This window comes from Salmo salar, chromosome 14 (genome assembly GCF_965601325.2).
Source record: "Salmo salar chromosome 14, fSalSal1, whole genome shotgun sequence".
In the NCBI taxonomy this organism is placed as follows: domain Eukaryota; kingdom Metazoa; phylum Chordata; class Actinopteri; order Salmoniformes; family Salmonidae; genus Salmo; species Salmo salar.
The window spans coordinates 45,778,707-45,802,230 of NC_138304.1; the positions used below are offsets into that span (position 1 = coordinate 45,778,707).

At 43.8% G+C, this 23,524-nt stretch overlaps 1 protein-coding gene across 6 annotated transcripts in view; it reads right to left on the reverse strand.

The window, feature by feature from the left end:
- Nucleotides 1–6,856: 6,856 nt before the first annotated feature.
- Nucleotides 6,857–23,524, reverse strand: part of LOC106569597 (ski-like protein) — a 46,559-nt gene continuing 29,891 nt past the window's right edge. For 5 of the 6 annotated variants that reach the window (XM_082961006.1, XM_014141114.3, XM_014141112.3 and 2 more), the window contains 4 exons: nt 16,099–16,265; nt 14,419–14,717; nt 13,862–14,083; nt 6,857–12,106 (listed from right to left, as the gene is read on the reverse strand). In XM_082961006.1, the coding sequence (XP_082817132.1) occupies nt 11,837–12,106; nt 13,862–14,083; nt 14,419–14,717; nt 16,099–16,265 (958 nt within the window). In that variant the 3' untranslated portion in view covers nt 6,857–11,836. The remainder of the gene's footprint in view (nt 12,107–13,861; nt 14,084–14,418; nt 14,718–16,098; nt 16,266–23,524) is intronic. The other variant, XM_014141115.3, reaches the window with a different exon arrangement.

Here is a 23,524-nt window from a genome sequence, read left to right on the forward strand (position 1 = left end):
GGCGCAAGTCGGACAATTTTTATCCCCAGAGTGCAACACAGTTTGAAAGGTGGTGATCAATGATATCAAAGATGGTCACCGACTGGACAAAAGTGATCCGCTCGAATGCGCACTCTGGTTTCCGACGGCTCTGACGTTATACCAGAAACTTTTAACTTTCAAAGGGCGCGAATTGGTAGCTGCGTACGAACCATCCTGATATCGCATGTTGGTTCGTACAAGGCTACCGAATCGGTGGAATGACCCAGTCGGTGTCAACTGATTGGCGTCATTCAGCACTCTTTTGACACGCCTAGACATACAGCGTGAACTAACACCCAGGTCCCGGTTTCCTAAAAGCATCTTAAAGGCGAAGTTCATCGTTAGAAGGAGCATCGTTAAATCCCTGAGCTGTTTCCCAAAACCATCGTTATTAAAATTGCACTTGAAAACGCTTGTATTCCAACGCCTGCCTCAGGCCTCCCAGATGGCGCAGCGGTCTAAGGCACTGCATCTCAGTGCTAGAGTTGTCACTACAGACCCGGGTTTGATCCCGGGCTGAATCACAACCGGCCGTGATCGGGAGTCCGATAGGGTCCCATTGGCCCAGCGTCGTCCTGGTTAGGGGAGGGCTTTACAAGTAAGCCTTCATTGTAAATAGGAATTTGTTCTTAACTGACTTGCCGAGTTAAATAAAAACTTGAACAGCAAAGTGGGTCATTAGTTGCTTTTTTGCCCTCCCTCATCACTTTATACACAGAAGATCTCAGTTTAACATAGGTACAAGGTATATGGTATATGCGTCTCTCTCTGACCGGTGATAACTTTAGAACAAAGTTAACTAAAAATAAAAAGTTGCCAATGTCGTTGCAATTGATACAAACAAGCAACGTATAAAAAGCAGCTTCAAATGAAAGCCGAGATGACTGAATTAAAATATATATAATATACAGTACCAGTCAAAAGTTTCATGAAGTAACCAAATTAACAGGTGTGCCTTGTTAAAAGTTAATTTGTGGAATTTCTTTCCTTCTTAATGAGTTTGAGCCAATCAGTTGCACTGTGACAAGGTATTTCTGATGGTCTTTTACCAAATAGGGCTAAGTCCATATTATGGCAAGAACAGCTCAAATAAGCAAAGACAAACGACAGTCCATCATTGCTGACATGAAGGTCAGTCAATACAGAACATTAAGAACTTTGAAAGTTTCTTCAAGTGCAATCGTAAAAACCATCAAGCGCTATGATGAAACTGGCTCTCATGAGGACCGCCACAGGAAAGGAAGACCCAGAGTTACCTCTTCTGCAGAGGATAAGTTCATTAGAGCTACCAGCCTCAGAAATTGCATCCCAAATAAATGCTTCACAGAGTTCAAGTAACAGACACATCTCAACATCAACGTTCAGAAGAGACTGGGTGAATCAGGTCTTCATGGTCAAATTGCTGCAAAGAAACCACTACTTAAGGACATCAATAAGAAGAAGAGACTTGCTTGGGCCAAGAAACACAAGCAATGGACATTAGACCAGTGAAAATCTGTAATTTGGTCTGATGAGTCCAAATGTAAGATTTTTGGTTTCAACCACCGTGTCTTTGTGAGACGCAGAGTAGGTGAACGGATGATCTCCGCATGTGTGGTTCCTACTGTGAAGCATGGAGGACAAGGTGTGATGGTGTGGGGGTGCTTTGCTGGTGACACTGTCTGTGATTTATTTATAATTCAAGGCACACTTAACCAGCATAGCACCACAGCATTCTGCAGTGATACACCATCCCATCTGGTTTGCGCTTAGTGGGACTATCATTTGTTTTTCAACAGGACAATGACCCAACACACCTCCAGGCTGTGTAAGGACTGTTTGACCAAGAAGGTTAGTGATGGAGTGCTGCATGAGATGACCTGGTCTCCACAATCACCCGACCTCCACCCAATTGAGATGGTTTGGAATGAGTTGGACCGCAGAGTGACGGAAAAGCAGCCAACAAGTGCTCAGCATATGTGGGAACTTCTTCAAGAGTGTTGGAATAGCATTCCAGATGAAGCTGGTTGAGAGAATGCCAAGAGTGTGCAAAGTTGTCATCAAGCAAACGGTGGCTACTTTGAAGAATCTCAAATATAAAATATATTTTGATTTGTTTATCCCTTTTTTGGTTACTACATGATTCCACATGTGTTATTTCATGTTTTGATGTCTTCCCTATTATTCTACAATGTAGAAAATACATTTTAAAAAATAAAGAAAAATGAATGAGTAGCTGTCCAAACGTTTGACTGGCACTGTCCATTTCATGTGATGTAGCCTAACATGTGCGTGATGATGTGCCAAATCGTGAGTTGATGCATTTTTATTGGGTAAGTATTAGAATAAGCTGCCTCAATATTTGCAGCGATGGGTGATAATAGGAGCTGATCCGTCGTCAGCATTGTGAAATAATTATAATGTATAATTTGAATGGAAAAAGGTGATCCGAGAGCAGCGCTCCCTTTCTTTCCATCCTATTGGCCGTTGGGAAAGATGCATCGTTAAAATACTGGTAAACATAAATTCCATCGCTATTTGGAAACCAGGCCCAGATTGTTCCATTCCAAGATAAAACACACAGAGTAATTATATAACATTGTGAAGATTCAAAACACACACTGTTTATTATTGTGTAACTGTTTAAGCCTTTAAATCCTCTATGCTCCATTAAGACCCCTCTTTCAAAGTCACTGAGATCTCTTCAAGCCATGGTAGATAAAATAATGGACAACTGAGGATTTTTAGACATGACCCTGAGTATTATGGGATGTTACTTGCTTAATTAACTCACGAACCACACCTGTGTGGAAGAACCTGCTTTAAATGTACTTTGTATCCCTCATTTCAAATCGAATCAAATTGTATTTGTCACATGCGCCGAATACAACAGTTGTGACCTTACAGTGAAATGCTTACTTACAAGCCCTTAACCAGCAATGCATTTTTAAGAAAATACCAACAAAAAAAAGAGATAAGAATAACAAATAATTAAAGAGCAGCAGTAAATAACAATAGTGGGGCTATATACAGGGGGTACCGGTACAGAGTCAATGTCAATGTGCGAGGACACTGGTGTCGAAGTAATTGAGGAAATATGTCATATGTAGGTACAGTTAAATTGACTATGCATAGATAATAACAGCGAGTAGCAGCAGCGTTCCGGGGAGTGGGGGGGGGGGCTATGCAAATAGTCTGGGTAGCCAGGTGTTCAGGAGTCTTATGGCTTGGGGGCAGAAGCTATTTAGGAGCCTCTTGGCCCTAAACTTGGCGCTCCGGTACCGCTTGCTGTGCGGTAGCAGAGAGAACAGTCTATGACTAGGGTGGCTGGAGTCTTCGACAATTTTTAGGGCCTTCCTCTGACACCGCCTGGTATAGAGGTCCTGGATGGCAAGAAGCTTGGCCCCAGTGATGTACTGGGCCGTTCGCACTACCCTCTGTAGTGCCTTGCGGTCGGAGGCCGAGCAGTTGCCATACCAGGCAGTGATGCAACCCGTCAGGATGCTCTCAATGGTGCAGCTGGAAAACCTTCTGAGGATCTGAGGACCCATGCCAAATCTTTTCAGTCTCCCGAGAGGGAATAGGTTGTCATGCCCTCTTCACGACTGTCTTGGTGTGCTTGGACCATGTTAATTTGTTGGGGATGTGGACGCCAAGGAACTTGAAGCTCTCAACCTGCGCCACTACAGCCCCGTCGATGAGAATGGGGCGTGCTCGGTCCTCCTTTTCCTGTGGTCCACAATCATCTTTGTTTTGATCACGTTGAGGGAGAGGTTGTTGTCCTTGCACCACACGGTCAGGTCTCTGACCTCCTCCCTATAGGCTGTCTCATCGTTGTTGGTGATCAGGCCTACCACTTGTGTCATAAGCAAACTTAATGATGGTGTTGGAGGGAACAGGGAGTACAGGACGGGGCTGAGCACGCACCCACGAGGGGCCCCGTGTTGAGGATCAGTGTAGCCGATGTGTAGTTACCTACCTTTACCACCTGGGGGCGGCCCATCAGAAAGTACAGGATCTAGTTGCAGAGGGAGGTGTTTAGTCCCAGGGCCCTTAGCCTAGTGATGAGCTTTGAGGGCACTATGGTGTTGAATGCCATTCAAAAGTTTGGGGTCACTTAGAATGTCATGTCATGGTTTTTGAAAGAAAAGCAAATTTTTTGTCCATTTAAAATAACATCAAATTGATCAGAAATTCAGTGTAGATATTGTTAATGTTGTAAATTACTACTGTAGCTGGAAACGGCTGATTTTTAATGGAATATCTACATAGGTGTACAGAGGCCCATTATCAGCAATCATCCCTCCTGTGTTCTGGTGAAATGATAATCGATGCTTGGCAGCCATTTGACAAATAAAAATGATCTCTCTCTTATCCATAATAATCTCATGTCGGTAGCCTAGCCTATTCCACACATGGGAATTTAACTGCAAAAGTTATTTTTAATGTGCCTTACATCATCACGCACAGCCTTTTATCTGCAACAAGTCAATTTGAGGGAAACACATCTGGTGGGAAAATGCAGATTTTAGAATATTGGCATTAAAATCTTTTTTCCAATTGGATAGAAGCCTAGCAACTGAGAAGAAAGAATATGAATCTCTGCTTTGCTTGAGAGAAATATAGAAGACACTTCTAGAGATTAGACTTCTAAGAGATCCCCTTAGAAGTAGGCTATTCCCTATATATTCTGTATCAAAAGGGTTCTCATTGGGTCCAAGGGTGTGAATGAACTGAGAAAAAAAATGTAATGACTTTGTCTTCCGTTTTAACTATCTTTTAATCATCAGGGTATGATTAACCACATCCTGCTGGAGATGTATTTGATGTGTTGGTCGAGGTAACTGAATTCAAAGACACAACCCACAACTCATAAAACATTTTCAGTTGTTTCTCAACCCTAATATTGATTTCATATTGGGGTGAAATTAAAAGGACAGCTAAACATTGTGACTTAGCCTCCATTTTAGATTTGTTAAATGTAAGAAATTCAAACGTAAGTCGGTTTCACAGCGTGATTTGACATGGCTGTCTCGTGTGTGTTTGCAGGTGGTAGAGTTAGCCAAATGCTTTTGCCAATTAGCGTCAGCCAGCTGGTGTGTAACCGTGGCGAAGTTGGTTTGCCTTTGGATGGCCTAGCTCCGGGGCTAGTTAGGGACTGTTAAAAAATTACGTATTGTAAAATGAGACAGTTGCATTTTGCACACCTTTCAGTTCTCATTAAATGCTTTCGATATTTGTATATTCATTTCTAAAATGTATAGTTTTGAGGTTAAGTTACTGAAATTTGGAGCTAGGCTGGGCCCTGCTCCTTCTCCACCGAGCCCATCTGAACCAGTTTCCTGGGGCCGTTTCCCCTCTCTCTGACCTTGGTGGACACCCTTATGAGCCTGTCCCTGTCTGTTCTCCACCTTCAGCTGATTGATTGCATTTGTTTATTAAGTAGAAAGCTTAATTACTGACTGGTAAAAAAAAACTGTAAAATAAAAAAAAACTCCAAAGGAAACAAGCCCTTTGGAATGTTGGAATTGGTGTTATTCTACATTTCTGATCACACATCGGTACTCTGTAGCGCTTGCTCTCCCTCTCTCTTTCAGGGAGACACCTCTCTCCTGGGCCTCCACCTCAGCAGGCACCACGTTTGCCTGCTGGTTCAGATCGCCTGCTACACCTACGAGCTCCTCCTCTAGCCCGTTGTGGTTCTGACCACTACTGGGTCCTGGTCCAACAGACCGCCACGATCCGGGGTGAAATTTCCCTTATGTACAGATCTAGGATCAGCTTCTCCTCCCCCGATCCTAACCTTAACCATTGGTGGGAAAAATGCAAACCTGACCCAAGATCAGCAACTACAGGCAACTTCACCCTACACCCTCAAAAAAAAAAAAAAAAAAAAAAGGCCAGAAATGTTCAATATGCACAAAAAGCTTATTTCTCTCTACTTTTACACACATTTGTTTACATCCGTGTTTGAGCATTTCCCCTTTGCCAAGATAATCCATCCACCTGACATGTGTGGCATATCAAGAAGCTGATTAAACAGCATGACCATTACACAGGTGTGCTGGGGACAAAAGGCCAGTAAAATGTGCAGTTGTCTCACAACACAATGCCACAGATGTCTTAAGTTGAGGGTGCGTACAGTTTGGCATGCTGATTGCAGGAATGTCAACCAGAGCTGTTGCCAGACAATTGAATGTTAATTTCTCTTCCATAAGCCACCTCTGTCGTTTTAGAGAATTTGGCAGGACGTCCAACCGGCCTCACAATCACAGACCACGTGTATGGTTTTCTGATGTCAATGTTGTGAACAGAGTGCCCCATGGTGGCGGTGTGGTCATGGTATTGGCAGGCATAAGCTACAGACAATGAACACAATTGCATTTTATCAATGGCAATTTGAATGCACATGAGGTGATGAGATCCTGAGGCCCATTGTCGTGCCATTCATCCGCCGCCATCACCTCATGTTATAGCACGATAATGCACGGCCCCATGGCGCAAGGATCTGTACACAATTCCTGGAAGCTGAAAATGTCCCAGTTCTTCCACGGCCTGCATACTCAGACATTTCACCCATTGAGCATGTTCGGGATGCTCTGGATCAACGTGTACAACAATATCAAGCAACTTCGCACAGCCATTGTGAAGTAAAATATTTGAAATCGTTATTTTTTTGTTCAGTATGATCCCTGCTGTATAAGTTGTTTTATGGTACTTTATTTATAGTGTTGGTATATACTTTGACTGGCTGATGTACAGCTAATTGCCTATCAGGGATAATAAAGATAATATTAATCGATCAGTCTACGACACGAGAGACCGGTTTCACGTCCAGAATAACATAAGACTTACATCAGTTTTGACACAAGAACTTTACTAGAATTTGATCCAAGTTCATTGTCTATACAGGGTATATTTATATCATTGGCTATACAGGATATGTTTACAAGGTCTGAGATCAGGGAGAGGGAGAGAAAACGGAACACTAGAAATACAACTGAGGTATTAGCTAAAAGCATGTACACATGTCATCATATACTAGTAAATATCAATTATGACCAACGGTTAAAGATGCAGTGTCCTCTGCTTAAAAAACATTTTATATCACAACATGAGGTAGGAGAACCGTGTCTCGTTTCATGCAAAGACCAAACGTCTCAATCACACTGCATTGTTGTTGGCAACATGGTTTGCAAAAGTCATACAGACACTCACTGCCATACATCTTTCAGAATATAGCATTTTACGAAAAAGAAAAGTTCGTTTTTAAACAGCCATAAAAATATTTTATTTTAATCTACGATTTGTCAGGTATACTAAATTTAAACTGAAAACATGGCGTACACGTAGTGTTTATACCTCAGAGAAAACCAAAACATACATCATAATTTTTGTGTTATATTAACATTCTAGCTAGCTCCCACACTGCTAAATAAGAATGGTGTTCCTAAATAAATATCCAACTACAAAGCATAAATGGAAACAATTGATCCAACATTTCTTCAGGGAATCCCAAATCCAACTTGCAGCCATCGTTTACAGAGTACTACCTCTTCTACACTACGTCACCTTCATTAAAGGGATAGTTAAGTGATTTTACTATTTAAAAAAATAAAATCGCTGCGCTATCCATTTAAGTCTGGGAACAATCCATTGGGGATGGATGTAAAAAAAAAAAAAATAATATATGGAAATGCTAGTTACTGTATAACTGTGCTCCTGAAGCAAGGCCAAGGGTCTAGTAGTAAGTCGAGTTGGACAAAATACACAGCTATAAAAAAATAAATAAAATAAAAACTGTACAAAGCACGTCTGTGGAAAGTCCCAAATGGCAACCTATTCCCTTTATAGTGCACTACCTTTGACCAGGGCCCATAGTCTTCTAGTTCTCATAACATTGCAAATGCAAGAGGGACCAGCACACCGTGTTACAGCATAGTATGTCTTCACTTATTTTAGTCCATTGTATCCATCACATCATTAGCATGGCATTGTACTTAAGTAAATATAGAGCGCCCTCGTGTATAAAATTCAATTTATACCAACAGAAAATATAGAAGTACAAGAAATACATTTGATACCCCAAAACGATTGTTATAGAGTGTTCTAGAGGTAACTATGGCGATAATAACAAAACCCTAATACTGATTATCTTGTGATGTAAAACATCAATGCAGTCACAAGGACCCTATACCCCCAAGACGATAAAGTGTTGTTGACAAAAATGAGGACACAACCCACAGCGCTACACGATAATAAGTCTCTCCCCTTTTTCATAGCTACTGTGCTTCGGTCACTGGCAAATAGACATGCGCTCAGAACCAAACACTTCTCTCTCGCTCCACTTTGCAGAATCCAGAGGCTACATTTGTATAGTATGATTAGGTAGTTGGTCAACAAGTTGTGTGTTAGGTGGGGAGGGAGGGAGAAGTTTGTGTCACAAATGACACGCTATTTCCTATATAGTGCACCATTATTTTTTTTACCAGAGCCCTATGGAGACCAGAGAATAGTGTCTCTTAGGACACAAACACTTCGTTTTTATACCATAAACATATCAAGTCAGAAATCATTCAACTAACAAACCATATTAAAAGGATCCATTTACTTACGTAGTTACATGCAAACCTTTTGTTTGTTTTCAATTTATTTATTTTTATATATAAACAAATGTTCGGTGCATATTCAAATTTGTCTGGGGGTGTGGTTTTAGTGTACGAAAAGGGATTAAGGGAGAAAGTGTATACATTATGATTACACATCAAGTCTATCAGGGTGAAATCATTATGCACGAAATAAACAAATAAATGTAATCAGGTCTGGGGAAGTACTGTAACAACGCACTTCCTTTCCTATTCAACCCTGCGGTCGTATCCGAATTCCCAACAGCAATTTTACACCCTTTAAAAAAAGTGCGCTCCACAATATCAGTGTACACAGCGGAGCGACAACAATAAATTCTAATCTGCCAAGACTGCCACTATCTGTTAGTCCCAATGTAGGCATGCCGTAAAAAAATAAATAATTATTAACAGCCAATCAGTCTTGAATTCTGCTATTGTTGATAACGGTAAACAAGAAGTCTGCCTGCTGCGTACGATGACGTTATATTGCGGAGTGTTCCTTTAGCAGAGTAAAATACAAGTCAAATCTGAATTTTTCAAAGACTCAGGCAACTGAAACATTACGGATGTTTTTAGAGCGTCGGCCTTGCCTGGTCCAGTCAATTTTATAATAACCTTTAGAATATTATCCCATGGCATAGTTAATATATTAAATTACTAATGTATGTACAAAGTGAATATAAATCTTTAGTTGATACATTAAATATATTTTTTCCCCCCTCAAAATAATTTCCAAAAGTTTATATGGAACAACGGTCGGTAGAGCAGTATGGATTGGATTTGTTCTGCATGTGACTGAAGTTCACATCAGACACCCAGGGTGTTTGTTTCGTTGTAGTTTTGTGTGTGTGTGGGGGGGGGGGGGGGGGGGGGTTGTCCTCATGAAAACAGGTTTTGTAGCTTTGTTTAAACGTTGCGGCTTAACAAAATAAGACCTACTATATTGTAAGTATTGTGTCAGGGCATGGTGTAAACACAGTTCTAAAGGGAACTCTTTCTTTAGAGATCTGCATTGAAAAGTCCGAGCACAGTGGAATGTCTACCAATTTGCATGTATAGCAGATGCATAAAAAAAAAGATGCTTGGAGTTTAAGCCAAGGCCCCCTTTTAAATACTATTTACATGCTGCCTGGCTCTTAGGGTCTTGGGGGGGGGGGGGGGGGCTATAAAAAAGACTTCCCTGCCCTCTTAGGGTCTGCCTGTGGGGGCTAAATCCGTTCTGTGTGAGCTAGCTGATTGGGGCTGGGTGTGCTGTTTGCCTGGACTTCTACACAACAAATCACACTCCCCTGGCTCATGTGGCATTGCTTTGGTGTGAGGGAGGTATGGCAGCTGCCAACATTCTGATGAGACAAAAGGGGCTCCCCTCTCCCAGCCCACCCAGCCTGAGAGGGTGTCTGCCCCCTGCACTCCCACTCTCCCCGCCCGTCTCTCCCCCTCCTCTCTTCCCTGCCACTCTCTCTTCGCCTGACTGTACATCCCTTCCTGGGCCAGGCAAGGCTCTGTTTGTTCAGTGAGGTGGAATAATGTGGAGGGGAAAGAGGAAGGGCCCTGGATCCTAGGCAGGCAGATCAGGTGTCAGTCTGGACTAATTCCTTTCACCTGTGACCCATATTCCCCCAGGCAGACAGCTAGCCCCTGCAGCTCTCAGAGTGTGTGTGTCCCAAATAACAACCTACTCCCTATATAGTGCACTACTATATAGGGAATAGGGCATAACTTTTGTCAAAAGTAGTGCACTATACGGGGAATAGTCTACCATTTGGGATGCAGAGTGTCTCACAGAAGAGAGAGGGTGGCAGGACACACCAACTGTTGCTAACAGGGAAATCAAACACTTTCTGAGAGGAAATGTGGTGTGTTTGTGTGTTCTAGCCCAGTGGTTCTTCAACCTCTCCTCCGCAGCCCTCCGTCTCATCACTTTCGCTTTACATGTCTCATAGCTCTCACTTTATTCACGTTCATGAGGTTTAACAATGACGACTGCAAATGCTCTGTAAAAATGTTTTCATATACCTTTATGATTTACACATTTAGAATTTATTTATTTTTTAATATTTTTTTTTACTTTTCGCTTATTTGAAAGTAATGGGTATAATGATTATTTTTTAAACAAAGGTGAAATAAAAATGTGTATCCATGAAATGTCCTGTGTGGCTGGGCCAGAGCACTGGACTGTCTGTATGAGATGGGGAACACCCACGTGGGCGCCATCTTAGCTCCAAGCAGCTCCAGTTGGCATGCCAGGTAGTAGTAGGAAGAGCAACTGAACGCTAGTGTAACCGCAGTTCAGAACAGAATCAAGGGGCAGGGCCAGGAGAGAACTGTGTCTGACCTCCCACACTTCGTGTGTGCTACAACACATCAAATCCACAATCTAAAGGAGGAGAGGATGCGAGGGAAGGAGGATGCGAGGGAAGGAGGATGCGAGGGAAGGAGGATGCGAGGGAAGGAGGATGCGAGGGAAGGAGGATGCGAGGGATGGAGGATGCGAGGGATGGAGGATGCGAGGGAAGGAGGATGCGAGGGAAGGAGGAGAGGATGGGAGGAGAGGATGGGAGGAGAGGATGGGAGGAGAGGATGGGAGGAGAGGATGGGAGGAGAGGATGGGAGGGAAGGAGGAGAGGATGGGAGGAGAGGATGCGAGGGAAGGAGGAGAGGATGGGAGGAGAGGACGGGAGGGAAGGAGGAGAGGATGGGAGGAGAGTGTCCTTAAACACCCTACTCCTATCGGTCTGCCAAGCAGTCGTTTGTTCGTTCAGTAAAACTATAAATTAAAAACAAACATATACATCCCCAAAAAGTTGAAATACTGTTTACGGACAGGGGGCGGGGGTAAACCAACACATTAAACTAATTTGGTGTTAAATTAATAAACAAACAGAAATCCTTATCCAAAAAACTAAAGAGGAGGAGGGAGGGAGAAAGGACACAGAGGAAAGGGGGATATCTAGTCAGTTGTAAAACTGAATGCATTCAACTGAAATGTTTCCCCATTTAACCCAACCCCTCTGAATCAGAGAGGTACGGGGGGCTACCATAATCGACATGAGAGAAGCAGCCTGGGGGAGAAGAGGGTAGACATGGTGAGGGAGTTGTTTGTGTCTGAAGGGCTGCCGTCTCTCCCAGCAGGGGGGTGAGGGATGAAGGGAGGGAGTCGCAGGAATCGAACAGAGGTGAGAGACAGACGGGGCATTTCTTAAGTTCCTCTACTTATGAGCATGACCGTTCGGCTGCTCGGCGGGGTCTGCGGTGTGTCCCTCTGTGTGGGGGGTGTGAGAGGAGGGGGTGGGGGGCGGAGAGGGGCTCCCTGTAGCGACGAAGGAGGCCGAGGTGGAGGCCGTCTGGCCCATCTGCTGTTGGAGCTGAGAGATGATTCTCTCCAGCTTCTCCCGGGCATCCCGCTCACCCCTCAACTCTTCCTGGAGCTTATCCCGGTCAGCCTCCGCACCATCCAACCTCCCACGCAGCTCTGCCAGCTAGAGGATGGGAGGGAGGGGAGCGAAAGATATAGTCAGGTTAGTCTGAACAGTACACACACATACACAGCCAGTCAGCCTAAGCCAGACGCCAAGAGGATGAAGGAGACAGCAGGAGGTGTGCGCGTCTGTGTGACTGTCCTTACTCGATCCTTGTGGGGACCTAAAATCCCCACAAGGATAGTAAAACAAATTCTCCCTCGTGGGGACATTTGAGTCCCCGTGAGGACAAAGGCTATTTTAAGCTTAGGTTTACAGTTACAATTAGGGTTAGGGCTTTGTGGCTAGGTTTAAGAAAAAGCCATATCTCAGACTGGCCAAAAAAAAAAGATTAAGATGGGCAAAAGAACACAGACAGTGGACAGAGATATGGCTTTTTCTTTGCAACTCCGCCTAGAAGGCCAGCATCCCGGAGTCTCCTCTTTACTGTTGACGTTGAGACTGGTGTTTTGTGGGTACTATTTAATGAAGCTGCCAGTTGAGGACTTGTGAGGCATCCGTTTCGCTTTCCCTCGATCCTGACTAGTCTCCCAGTCCCTGCCGCTGAAAAACATCCCTACAGCATGATGCTGCCACCTCCAGGCTTCAGCGAAGGGATGGTATTGGCCAGGTGATGAGCGATGCCTGGTTTCCTCCAGAAGTGACGCTTGGCATTCAGGTCAAAAAGTTCTATCAGACGAGAGAATCTTCTTTCTCATGGTCTGAGAGTCTTTTAGGTGCCTTTCTGCAAACTCAAAGTGGGCTGTCATGTGCCTTTTACTGAGGAGTGGCTTCCGTCTGGCCCCTCTAACATAAAGGCCTGATTGGTGGAGTGCTGCAGAGATGGTTGTCCTTCTGGAAGGTTCTCCCATCTCCACAGAGAAACTCTTGGTCACCTCCCTGACCAAGGCCCTTCTCCCTCGATGGCTCAGTTTGCCAGCTCAAGGAAGTCTTGGTGGTTCCAAACATCTTCCATTTAAGAATGGAGGCCACTGTGTTCTTGGGGACCATCAATGCTGCAGAAATGTTTTGGTACCCTTCCCCAGATCTGTGCCGACACAAATCGTGTCTCAGAGCTATATGAACCATTCATTCGACCTCATTGCTTGGTGTTTGCTCTGACATGCACTGTCAGAGCACACCTGAGCTCAATTTCGAGTCTCATTGCAAAGGGTTTGAAAACTTATGTAAATAAGTATTTTTTATTTTTAATATATATATTTTTTACATTTACAAAATACTTCGCTTTGTCATGTTAGGGTATTATGTGTAGACTGATGAGGGATAATTTAGTTTTAATACATTTTAGAATAAGGCTGTGATGTAACAAAATGTGGAAAAAGTGAAGGGGTCTGAACACACACACACAGTCTGTGTGTGTATATATATATATATATATATATATATATATATATATATATATATATATATATATATATATATATATATATATATATATATATATATATATATATATATATATATATATATATATATATATATATATATATATACACACACACACACACACACACACTGTTGGTCCAAGCCTACCTGGTTAGCATAGCGGTCCATGCCTCCCTGGTTAGCATAGCGATCCCACCCCTGGTTAGCATAGCGGTCCATGCCTCCCTGGTTAGCATAGCGATCCCACCCCTGGTTAGCATAGCGATCCCACCCCTGGTTAGCATAGCGATCCCACCCCTGGTTAGCATAGCGATCCCACCCCTGGTTAGCATAGCGATTCCACCCCTGGTTAGCATAGCGATCTCACACCTGCTTAGCATAGTGTTCCTCCTGGTGTGTGTTGTCACAAACACAGCTCTGCTGCCTCAGCTGTTCCAGTCTGTGCTCCAACTCCCTCTGCTCCTCCCTCACCTGCCCCAGCCTGTGGGCATGCTCAGTGTGCACCGCCTCCAGCTCACTCTGAAGCTCACACTGCTCTGCTGCCAGCTGCTGCAGCCTGACAGCCTCGCCTCCACGCAGCGCCTCCAACTCCTACACAGAGACACACAGGATGATCGGTTACATTTTCTGATTGATACCCCTTATGGTTTATGTCAGTTGTTCAGTAACTGGAGTAATTCAAAGTTAAGCTAAACCGTACACTATAAAATCAGGAATGATTACTAATGTAATATGTTGAATACAATTAAATGAGGCGATTCAAAATTTAAAGACAACCAGCTGACATGGAGTGTTACTGCTGGACAGGAACAAATTAGAGCAGTCCTGGAGGGGGATTGGTAAACACTGATCTACGCTATTGACCGTGGCTGATGCCATTTTTTCTGTCTGGAGTTGACCATCTCTAGTTGTCTGTAGTGTCTCACCATCTCTAGCTGCAGCTGGTTGTGCAGGGTGGAATGCAGCTTCTCCTGCTGTCTGCTGTACATCTGAACGATCTCCACTACGATCCTTTCCTTGTCGTCCTCACAGACAGAAGACAGGACATCTTTACTCCCCAGCGCCGCTACCGACGCGGTCATCGCTACAGCAGAAGAACTCTTGTTGCCGGGGATGGTCTCCATGGAAACTGGCTGCTGCCGGTCCCGGTCGGCATTAGGAACAACGTGCTGCTGAGACTTGGCGTCGTTGACAACGGAAGGAGCAGGGGGAGAGGCATGGAGATCTGAGGAGCGAGAGGAGGAGGAAGGAGAGGTTGAGAGACAGAAGCAGTATAGTCAACCCCCCACACACACAGCAGTCAACCAACCCACACACCACACACCCACAGCAGTCAACCCACACACACCACACACCCACAGCAGTCAACCCACACACATGCATGGGTAACTAAGATAAGACAGTGTACAATGTTTTGTCCACTCAGTGTATACTGTATGTACTCGCAAATACACAGCCACCCACATGGATGGAGAGCGCCCACCACACACACACACACACACACAGGGCCTTAAAATTAAACACCCGCTACGAGCCAAATGCAGGTACATTTAGGTATTGGGGGTAAGAATGTCTAACTCACCAGCCACATTGGCGGGTGGTCACACTCAGGGCTCTACAGTGCAAGCAGTTCATAAAAATAGCCAAAAAGTCAAGTATGGGCACACGTGCGAATAGTGATTTATAGCTAAATAAATGCTGCAGTAGCTGTTTTCAAAAATATTTCAGCCATTTTGTTTCATATCTGGTAATACACAAAGAAATAGGAATCCTAACGTTATAGCTATCCAAGCAACACTACCTGGCTGGGTGTCTGTGTGCACTGTGTGAAGTGCTTAAAGATGTATTTTATTAGCAATGCGCACAGGCATAAAAGTTGGTTTAACTACTAAAGTGAGACTATGCTCATGTTTCTTTGATATTTACATTGTTTAGTTCACAAATACAGCTGTTTTTCAAAATGTTTGAGTTTTCTTCCACTACTAGCAAAGAGAAGAAACATCTCCCAGCTCAGATTCTCACAGGCGATGACTCGTGGCCCCGTTACCAAGGTAACCTTAGAACATCGTCTCATCTGTGATATTTTTGGTTAAAAAAAAATTAAATGTAGCAATATACCACATTACTTAATAGAAATACATTGCTCGTTTTAAAAACATGCTCATCCATTTTGTTGTGTTTTTAAAGCAAAAATAAAATGTGTCCAGTAATAAAAATATGTTATCTACCTGCCACAGTAAACAAAAACAAAACCGTTTTAAGCCACACACACACACACACACACCAGCTCAGCTGTGTCTCACTCAGCCCTTCAAGGTCAACAGACTGGGAAACAGCAGCAGCGTGCACGCGCAAGTTCTTCTGTCTTTGTGGGGACTTAAAACAGAAATGTCTCCACAAGGATAGTAAAACAAGAAATTCTCCCTCGTGGGGACATTTCCCAAATCCTCATGAGGACAAAGGCTATTTTAAGCTTAGGGGTTAGGTTTCGGTTGAGGGTTAAGTTAATAATTAGGGTAAGGGGTTAGTTGTTAGGGTTACGGAAAACATGATTTTGAATGAAAAGGATAAGTTGGTCACCACGAGGATAGAAGAACATAACTTACGTGTGTGTGTGTGGTACTGACCCATAGCAGTGTCTTGGTGGCCGTGGGCCAGTCTCCTACTGTAGTGGTGTTTGAGCAGCACACCCAGAACCTCAGAGCTGACCTCCGGCTGATCCCTCAGAGACACATTAGGAGCCACCATCTTGTCATATGTATACAGGTAGTAACTACAGAGAGGAGGAGGGAGAGAGACATGGTGATATGTATACAGGTTGTAACTACAGAGAGAGAGGAGGAGAGAGAGAGACATGGTGATATGTATACAGGTTGTAACTACAGAGAGAGACATGGTGATATGTATACAGGTTGTAACTACAGAGAGGAGGGAGAGAGACATGGTGATATGTATACAGGTTGTAACTACAGAGAGAGAGGAGGAGGGAGAGAGACATGGTGATATGTATACAGGTTGTAACTACAGAGAGAGAGGAGGAGGGAGAGAGACATGGTGATATGTATACAGGTTGTAACTACAGAGAGAGAGGAGGAGGGAGAGAGACATGGTGATATGTATACAGGTTGTAACTAGAGAGGAGGAGGGAGAGAGACATGGTGATATGTATACAGGTTGTAACTAGAGAGGAGGAGGGAGAGAGACATGGTGATATGTATACAGGTTGTAACTACAGAGAGAGAGGAGGAGGGAGAGAGACATGGTGATATGTATACAGGTTGTAACTACAGAGAGAGAGGAGGAGGGAGAGAGACATGGTGATATGTATACAGGTTGTAACTACAGAGAGAGAGGAGGAGGGAGAGAGACATGGTGATATGTATACAGGTTGTAACTACAGAGAGAGACATGGTGATATGTATACAGGTTGTAACTACAGAGAGAGAGGAGGAGGGAGAGAGACATGGTGATATGTATACAGGTTGTAACTACAGAGAGAGAGGAGGGAGAGAGACATGGTGATATGTATACAGGTTGTAACTACAGAGAGGAGGGAGAGAGACATGGTGATATGTATACAGGTTGTAACTACAGAGAGAGAGGAGGAGGGAGAGAGACATGGTGATATGTATACAGGTTGTAACTACAGAGAGAGAGGAGGAGGGAGAGAGACATGGTGATATGTATACAGGTTGTAACTACAGAGAGAGAGGAGGAGAGAGAGAGACATGGTGATATGTATACAGGTTGTAACTACAGAGAGAGACATGGTGATATGTATACAGGTTGTAACTACAGAGAGAGAGGAGGAGGGAGAGAGACATGGTGATATGTATACAGGTTGTAACTACAGAGAGAGAGGAGGAGGGAGAGAGACATGGTGATATGTATACAGGTTGTAACTACAGAGAGAGAGGAGGAGGGAGAGAGACATGGTGATATGTATACAGGTTGTAACTACAGAGAGAGAGGAGGAGGGAGAGAGACATGGTGATATGTATACAGGTTGTAACTACAGAGAGAGAGGAGGAGAGAGAGAGACATGGTGATATGTATACAGGTTGTAACTACAGAGAGAGACATGGTGATATGTATACAGGTTGTAACTACAGAGAGAGAGGAGGAGGGAGAGAGACATGGTGATATGTATACAGGTTGTAACTACAGAGAGAGAGGAGGAGAGAGAGAGACATGGTGATATGTATACAGGTTGTAACTACAGAGAGAGAGGAGGAGGGAGAGAGACATGGTGATATGTATACAGGTTGTAACTACAGAGAGAGAGGAGGAGGGAGAGAGACATGGTGATATGTATACAGGTTGTAACTACAGAGAGAGAGGAGGAGGGAGAGAGACATGGTGATATGTATACAGGTTGTAACTACAGAGAGAGAGGAGGAGGGAGAGAGACATGGTGATATGTATACAGGTTGTAACTACAGAGAGAGAGGAGGAGGGAGAGAGAGACATGGTGATATGTATACAGGTTGTAACTACAGAGAGAGAGGAGGGAGAGAGACATGGTGATATGTATACAGGTTGTAACTACAGAGAGAGAGGAGGAGGGAGAGAGACATGGTGATATGTATACAGGTTGTAACTACAGAGAGAGAGGAGGAGGGAGAGAGAGACATGGTGATATGTATACAGGTTGTAACTACAGAGAGAGAGGAGGGAGAGAGACATGGTGATATGTATACAGGTTGTAACTACAGAGAGAGAGGAGGAGGGAGAGAGACATGGTGATATGTATACAGGTTGTAACTACAGAGAGAGAGGAGGAGGGAGAGAGACATGGTGATATGTATACAGGTTGTAACTACAGAGAGAGAGGAGGAGGGAGAGAGACATGGTGATATGTATACAGGTTGTAACTACAGAGAGAGAGGAGGAGGGAGAGAGAGACATGGTGATATGTATACAGGTTGTAACTACAGAGATGAGGGAGAGAGACATGGTGATATGTATACAGGTTGTAACTACAGAGAGAGAGGAGGAGGGAGAGAGACATGGTGATATGTATACAGGTTGTAACTACAGAGAGAGAGGAGGAGGGAGAGAGACATGGTGATATGTATACAGGTTGTAACTACAGAGAGAGAGGAGGAGGGAGAGAGACATGGTGATATGTATACAGGTTGTAACTACAGAGAGGAGGAGGAGGGAGAGAGACATGGTGATATGTATACAGGTTGTAACTACAGAGATGAGGGAGAGAGACATGGTGATATGTATACAGGTTGTAACTACAGAGAGAGACATGGTGATATGTATACAGGTTGTAACTACAGAGAGAGAGGAGGAGGGAGAGAGACATGGTGATATGTATACAGGTTGTAACTACAGAGAGAGAGGAGGGAGAGAGACATGGTGATATGTATACAGGTTGTAACTACAGAGATGGTGATATGTATACAGGTTGTAACTACAGAGAGAGACATGGTGATATGTATACAGGTTGTAACTACAGAGAGAGAGGAGGAGGGAGAGAGACATGGTGATATGTATACAGGTTGTAACTACAGAGAGAGAGGAGGAGGGAGAGAGAGACATGGTGATATGTATACAGGTTGTAACTACAGAGAGAGAGGAGGAGGGAGAGAGACATGGTGATATGTATACAGGTTGTAACTACAGAGAGAGACATGGTGATATGTATACAGGTTGTAACTACAGAGAGGAGGGAGAGAGAGAGACATGGTGATATGTATACAGGTTGTAACTACAGAGAGAGAGGAGGAGGGAGAGAGACATGGTGATATGTATACAGGTTGTAACTACAGAGAGAGAGGAGGAGGGAGAGAGAGACATGGTGATATGTATACAGGTTGTAACTACAGAGAGAGACATGGTGATATGTATACAGGTTGTAACTACAGAGAGAGAGGAGGAGGGAGAGAGACATGGTGATATGTATACAGGTTGTAACTACAGAGAGGAGGAGGGAGAGAGACATGGTGATATGTATACAGGTTGTAACTACAGAGAGAGAGGAGGAGGGAGAGAGACATGGTGATATGTATACAGGTTGTAACTACAGAGAGAGAGGAGGAGGGAGAGAGACATGGTGATATGTATACAGGTTGTAACTACAGAGAGAGAGGAGGGAGAGAGACATTGTGATATGTATACAGGTTGTAACTACAGAGAGAGAGGAGGGAGAGAGACATGGTGATATGTATACAGGTTGTAACTACAGAGAGAGAGGAGGAGGGAGAGAGACATGGTGATATGTATACAGGTTGTAACTACAGAGAGAGAGGAGGAGGGAGAGAGACATGGTGATATGTATACAGGTTGTAACTACAGAGATGAGGGAGAGAGACATGGTGATATGTATACAGGTTGTAACTACAGAGAGAGACATGGTGATATGTATACAGGTTGTAACTACAGAGAGGAGGGAGAGAGACGGTGATATGTATACAGGTTGTAACTACAGAGAGAGAGGAGGAGGGAGAGAGACATGGTGATATGTATACAGGTTGTAACTACAGAGAGAGGAGGAGGGAGAGAGACATGGTGATATGTATACAGGTTGTAACTACAGAGAGAGAGGAGGAGGGAGAGAGACATGGTGATATGTATACAGGTTGTAACTACAGAGAGAGAGGAGGAGGGAGAGAGACATGGTGATATGTATACAGGTTGTAACTACAGAGAGAGAGGAGGAGGGAGAGAGACATGGTGATATGTATACAGGTTGTAACTACAGAGAGAGACATGGTGATATGTATACAGGTTGTAACTACAGAGAGGAGGGAGAGAGACATGGTGATATGTATACAGGTTGTAACTACAGAGAGGAGGGAGAGAGACATGGTGATATGTATACAGGTTGTAACTACAGAGAGGAGGGAGAGAGACATGGTGATATGTATACAGGTTGTAACTACAGAGAGGAGGGAGAGAGACATGGTGATATGTATACAGGTTGTAACTACAGAGAGAGAGGAGGAGGGAGAGAGACATGGTGATATGTATACAGGTTGTAACTACAGAGAGAGAGGAGGAGGGAGAGAGACATGGTGATATGTATACAGGTTGTAACTACAGAGAGAGAGGAGGAGAGAGAGAGACATGGTGATATGTATACAGGTTGTAACTACAGAGAGGAGGGAGAGAGACATGGTTATCATATGTACAGTGCACTCGGAAAGTAGACACCTTGACTTTTTCCACATTGTTAAGTTACAGCCTTATTCTAAAATTGATTAACTTGTTTTCTCCCCCCCTCATCAATCTACACACAATATCCCATAATGACAAAGCAAAAACAGATTTAGAAATGTTTGCAAATGTATTACAGATAAAATCTTAGTACTTTGTTGAAGCACCTTGGGCAGCAATTACAGCCTCGAGTCTTTTTGGGTATGACGCTACAAGCTTGGCACACCTGTATTTGGGGAGTTTCTCCCATTCTTCTCTGCAGATCCTCTGTCAGGTTGGATGGGGAGCATTGCTGCACAGCCCTTTTCAGGTCTCTCCAGAGATGTTAGATTGGGTTCAAGTCCAGGCTCTGGCTGGGCCACTCAAGGACATTCAGACTTGTCCCGAAGCCGCTCATGCGTTATCTAGGCTGTGTGCTTAGGGTCGTTGACCTATTGGAAGGGTGAACCTCCGCCCCAGTCAGATCCTGAGAGCTCTGGAGCAGGTTTTCATCAAGGATCTCTGTACTTTGCTCCGTTCATCTTTGCCTTGGTCCTGACTAGTTTCCCAGTCCCTGCCACCGAAAAACATCCCCACAGCATGATGCTGCCACCACCATGCTTCCCCGTAGGGATGGTGCCAGGTTTCCTCCAGACGTGAAGCTTGGCGTTCAGGCCAAAGAGGTCAATCTTGGTTTCATCAGACCAGAGAATCTTGTTTCTCATGGTGTGAGAGTCCTTTAGGCGCCTTTTGTCAAACTCCAAGCGGGCTGTCATGTGCATTTTACTGAGGAGTGGCTTCCATCTGGCCACTCTACCATAAAGGCCTGATGGTGGAGTGCTGCAAAAATGGTTGTCCTTCTGGAAGGTTCTTCCATCTCCACAGAGGAACTCTGTCAGAGTGACCATCAGGTTCTTGGTCACCTCCCTGACCAAGGCCCTTCTCCCCCGATTGCTCAGTTTGGCTGGGCAGCCAGCTCTAGGAAGAGTCTTGGTGGTTCCAAACTTCTTCCATTTAAGAATGATGGAGGCCACTGTGTCCTTGGGGACCTTCAATGCTGCAGAATTTTTTTATGGTACCCTTCCCCAGATCTGTGCCTCGACACAATCCTGTCTCTGAGCTTGACAGACAATTCCTTCGACCTTATGGCTTGGTTTTTGCCTTGACATGCACTGACAAAAGTGGGACCTTATATAGACAGGCCTTTCCAAATCATGTTCAATTAATTGAATTTACCACATGGACTCCAATCAAGTTGTAGAGACATCAAGGAGGATCAAAGGAAACAGGATGCACCTGAGCTCAATTGAGGCTCATAGCAAAGGGTCTGAATACTTTGTTTTTGTATTTTTTTATCAATTTGCAACATTTTCCCAAAATGTGTTTTATTTAATCCATTTTAGAATAAGGCCTTAACATAACAAAATGTAGAAAAAGTCAAGGGGTCTGAATACTTTCCAAAGGCACTGTATACAGGTAGTAACTAGAGAGGGGGAGAGTAGTAACTATGGTTACCATACGTATACAGGTAGTAACTAGACAGCGAGAGCGCAAAGAGCGAGAAAGAGAAGAAGACATAGCAATTAGGATTTGGCTAAAAAATACTTGAATCAGATATAGAACCAATTGCCCATTATGGTTGTGAGGTTTGGGGTCCACTCACCAACCAAGAATTCACAAAATGGGACAAACACCAAATTGAGACTCTGCATGGAGAATTCTGCAAAAAATATCCTCTGGGTACAACGTAAAACACCAAATAATGCATGCAGAGCAGAATTAGGACCATACCCGCTAATTATCAAAATACAGAAAAGACCCGGAAAATTCTACAACCACCTAAGAGGAAGAGATTCCCAAACCTTCCATAACAAAGCCATCACCTACAGAGAGATGAACCTGGAGAAGAGTCCCCTAAGCAAGCTGGTCCTGGTGCTCTGTTCACAAACACAAACAGACCCCACAGAGCCCCAGAACAGCAACACAATTAGACCCAACCAAATCATGAGAAAACAAAAATTATTACTTGACACATTGGAAAGAACTAATTAAAAAAAAAAAAACACTGAGCAAACTAGAATGCTACTTGGCCCTAAACAGAGAGTACACAGTGGCTAAATACCTGACCACTGAATGACCCAAACTTAAGGAAAGCATTGACTATGTACAGACTCAGTGAGCATAGACATTCTATTGAGAAACGCCGCAATAGGCAGACCTGGCTCTCAAGAGAAGACAGGCTGTGTGCACACTGCCCACAAAATGAGGTGGAAACTGAGCTGCACTTCCTAACCTCCTGCCAAATGTATGACCACATTAGAGAGACATATTTCCCTCAGATTACACAGAGCCACATTTTTTATTTTACTAGGCCAGTCAGTTAAGAACAAATTCTTATTTACAATGACGACCTACCCCGGACCAAACCCTCTCCTTACCCGGACGACGCCGTGCCACCCTATGGGACTCCTGATCACGGCCGGTTGTGATAGAGCCCGGGATTGAACCTGGGTCTGTAGTGACACCTCTAGCACTGAGACGCAGTGCCTTAAACCGCTGCGCCACTCAGGAGCCTATGATTTGAATGATTCTAAACAAATCCAAATTTTAATAACCCATATCCATTGGGTGAAATACCAGTGTGCCATCACAACAGCACAGATTTGTGACCTGTTGCCACAAGAAAAGGGCAACCAGTGAAGAACAAACACCATTGTAAATACAACATTTATTTTCACTTTTGTACATGGTTACACTGCTGTATATAGACGTGACATTTGAAATCTCTATTCCTTTGGGACTTTTGTGAGTGTAATGTTTACGGTTTATTTTTTACTATTTCACTTTGGTCTATTATCTATTTCACCTGCTTTGGCAATGTAA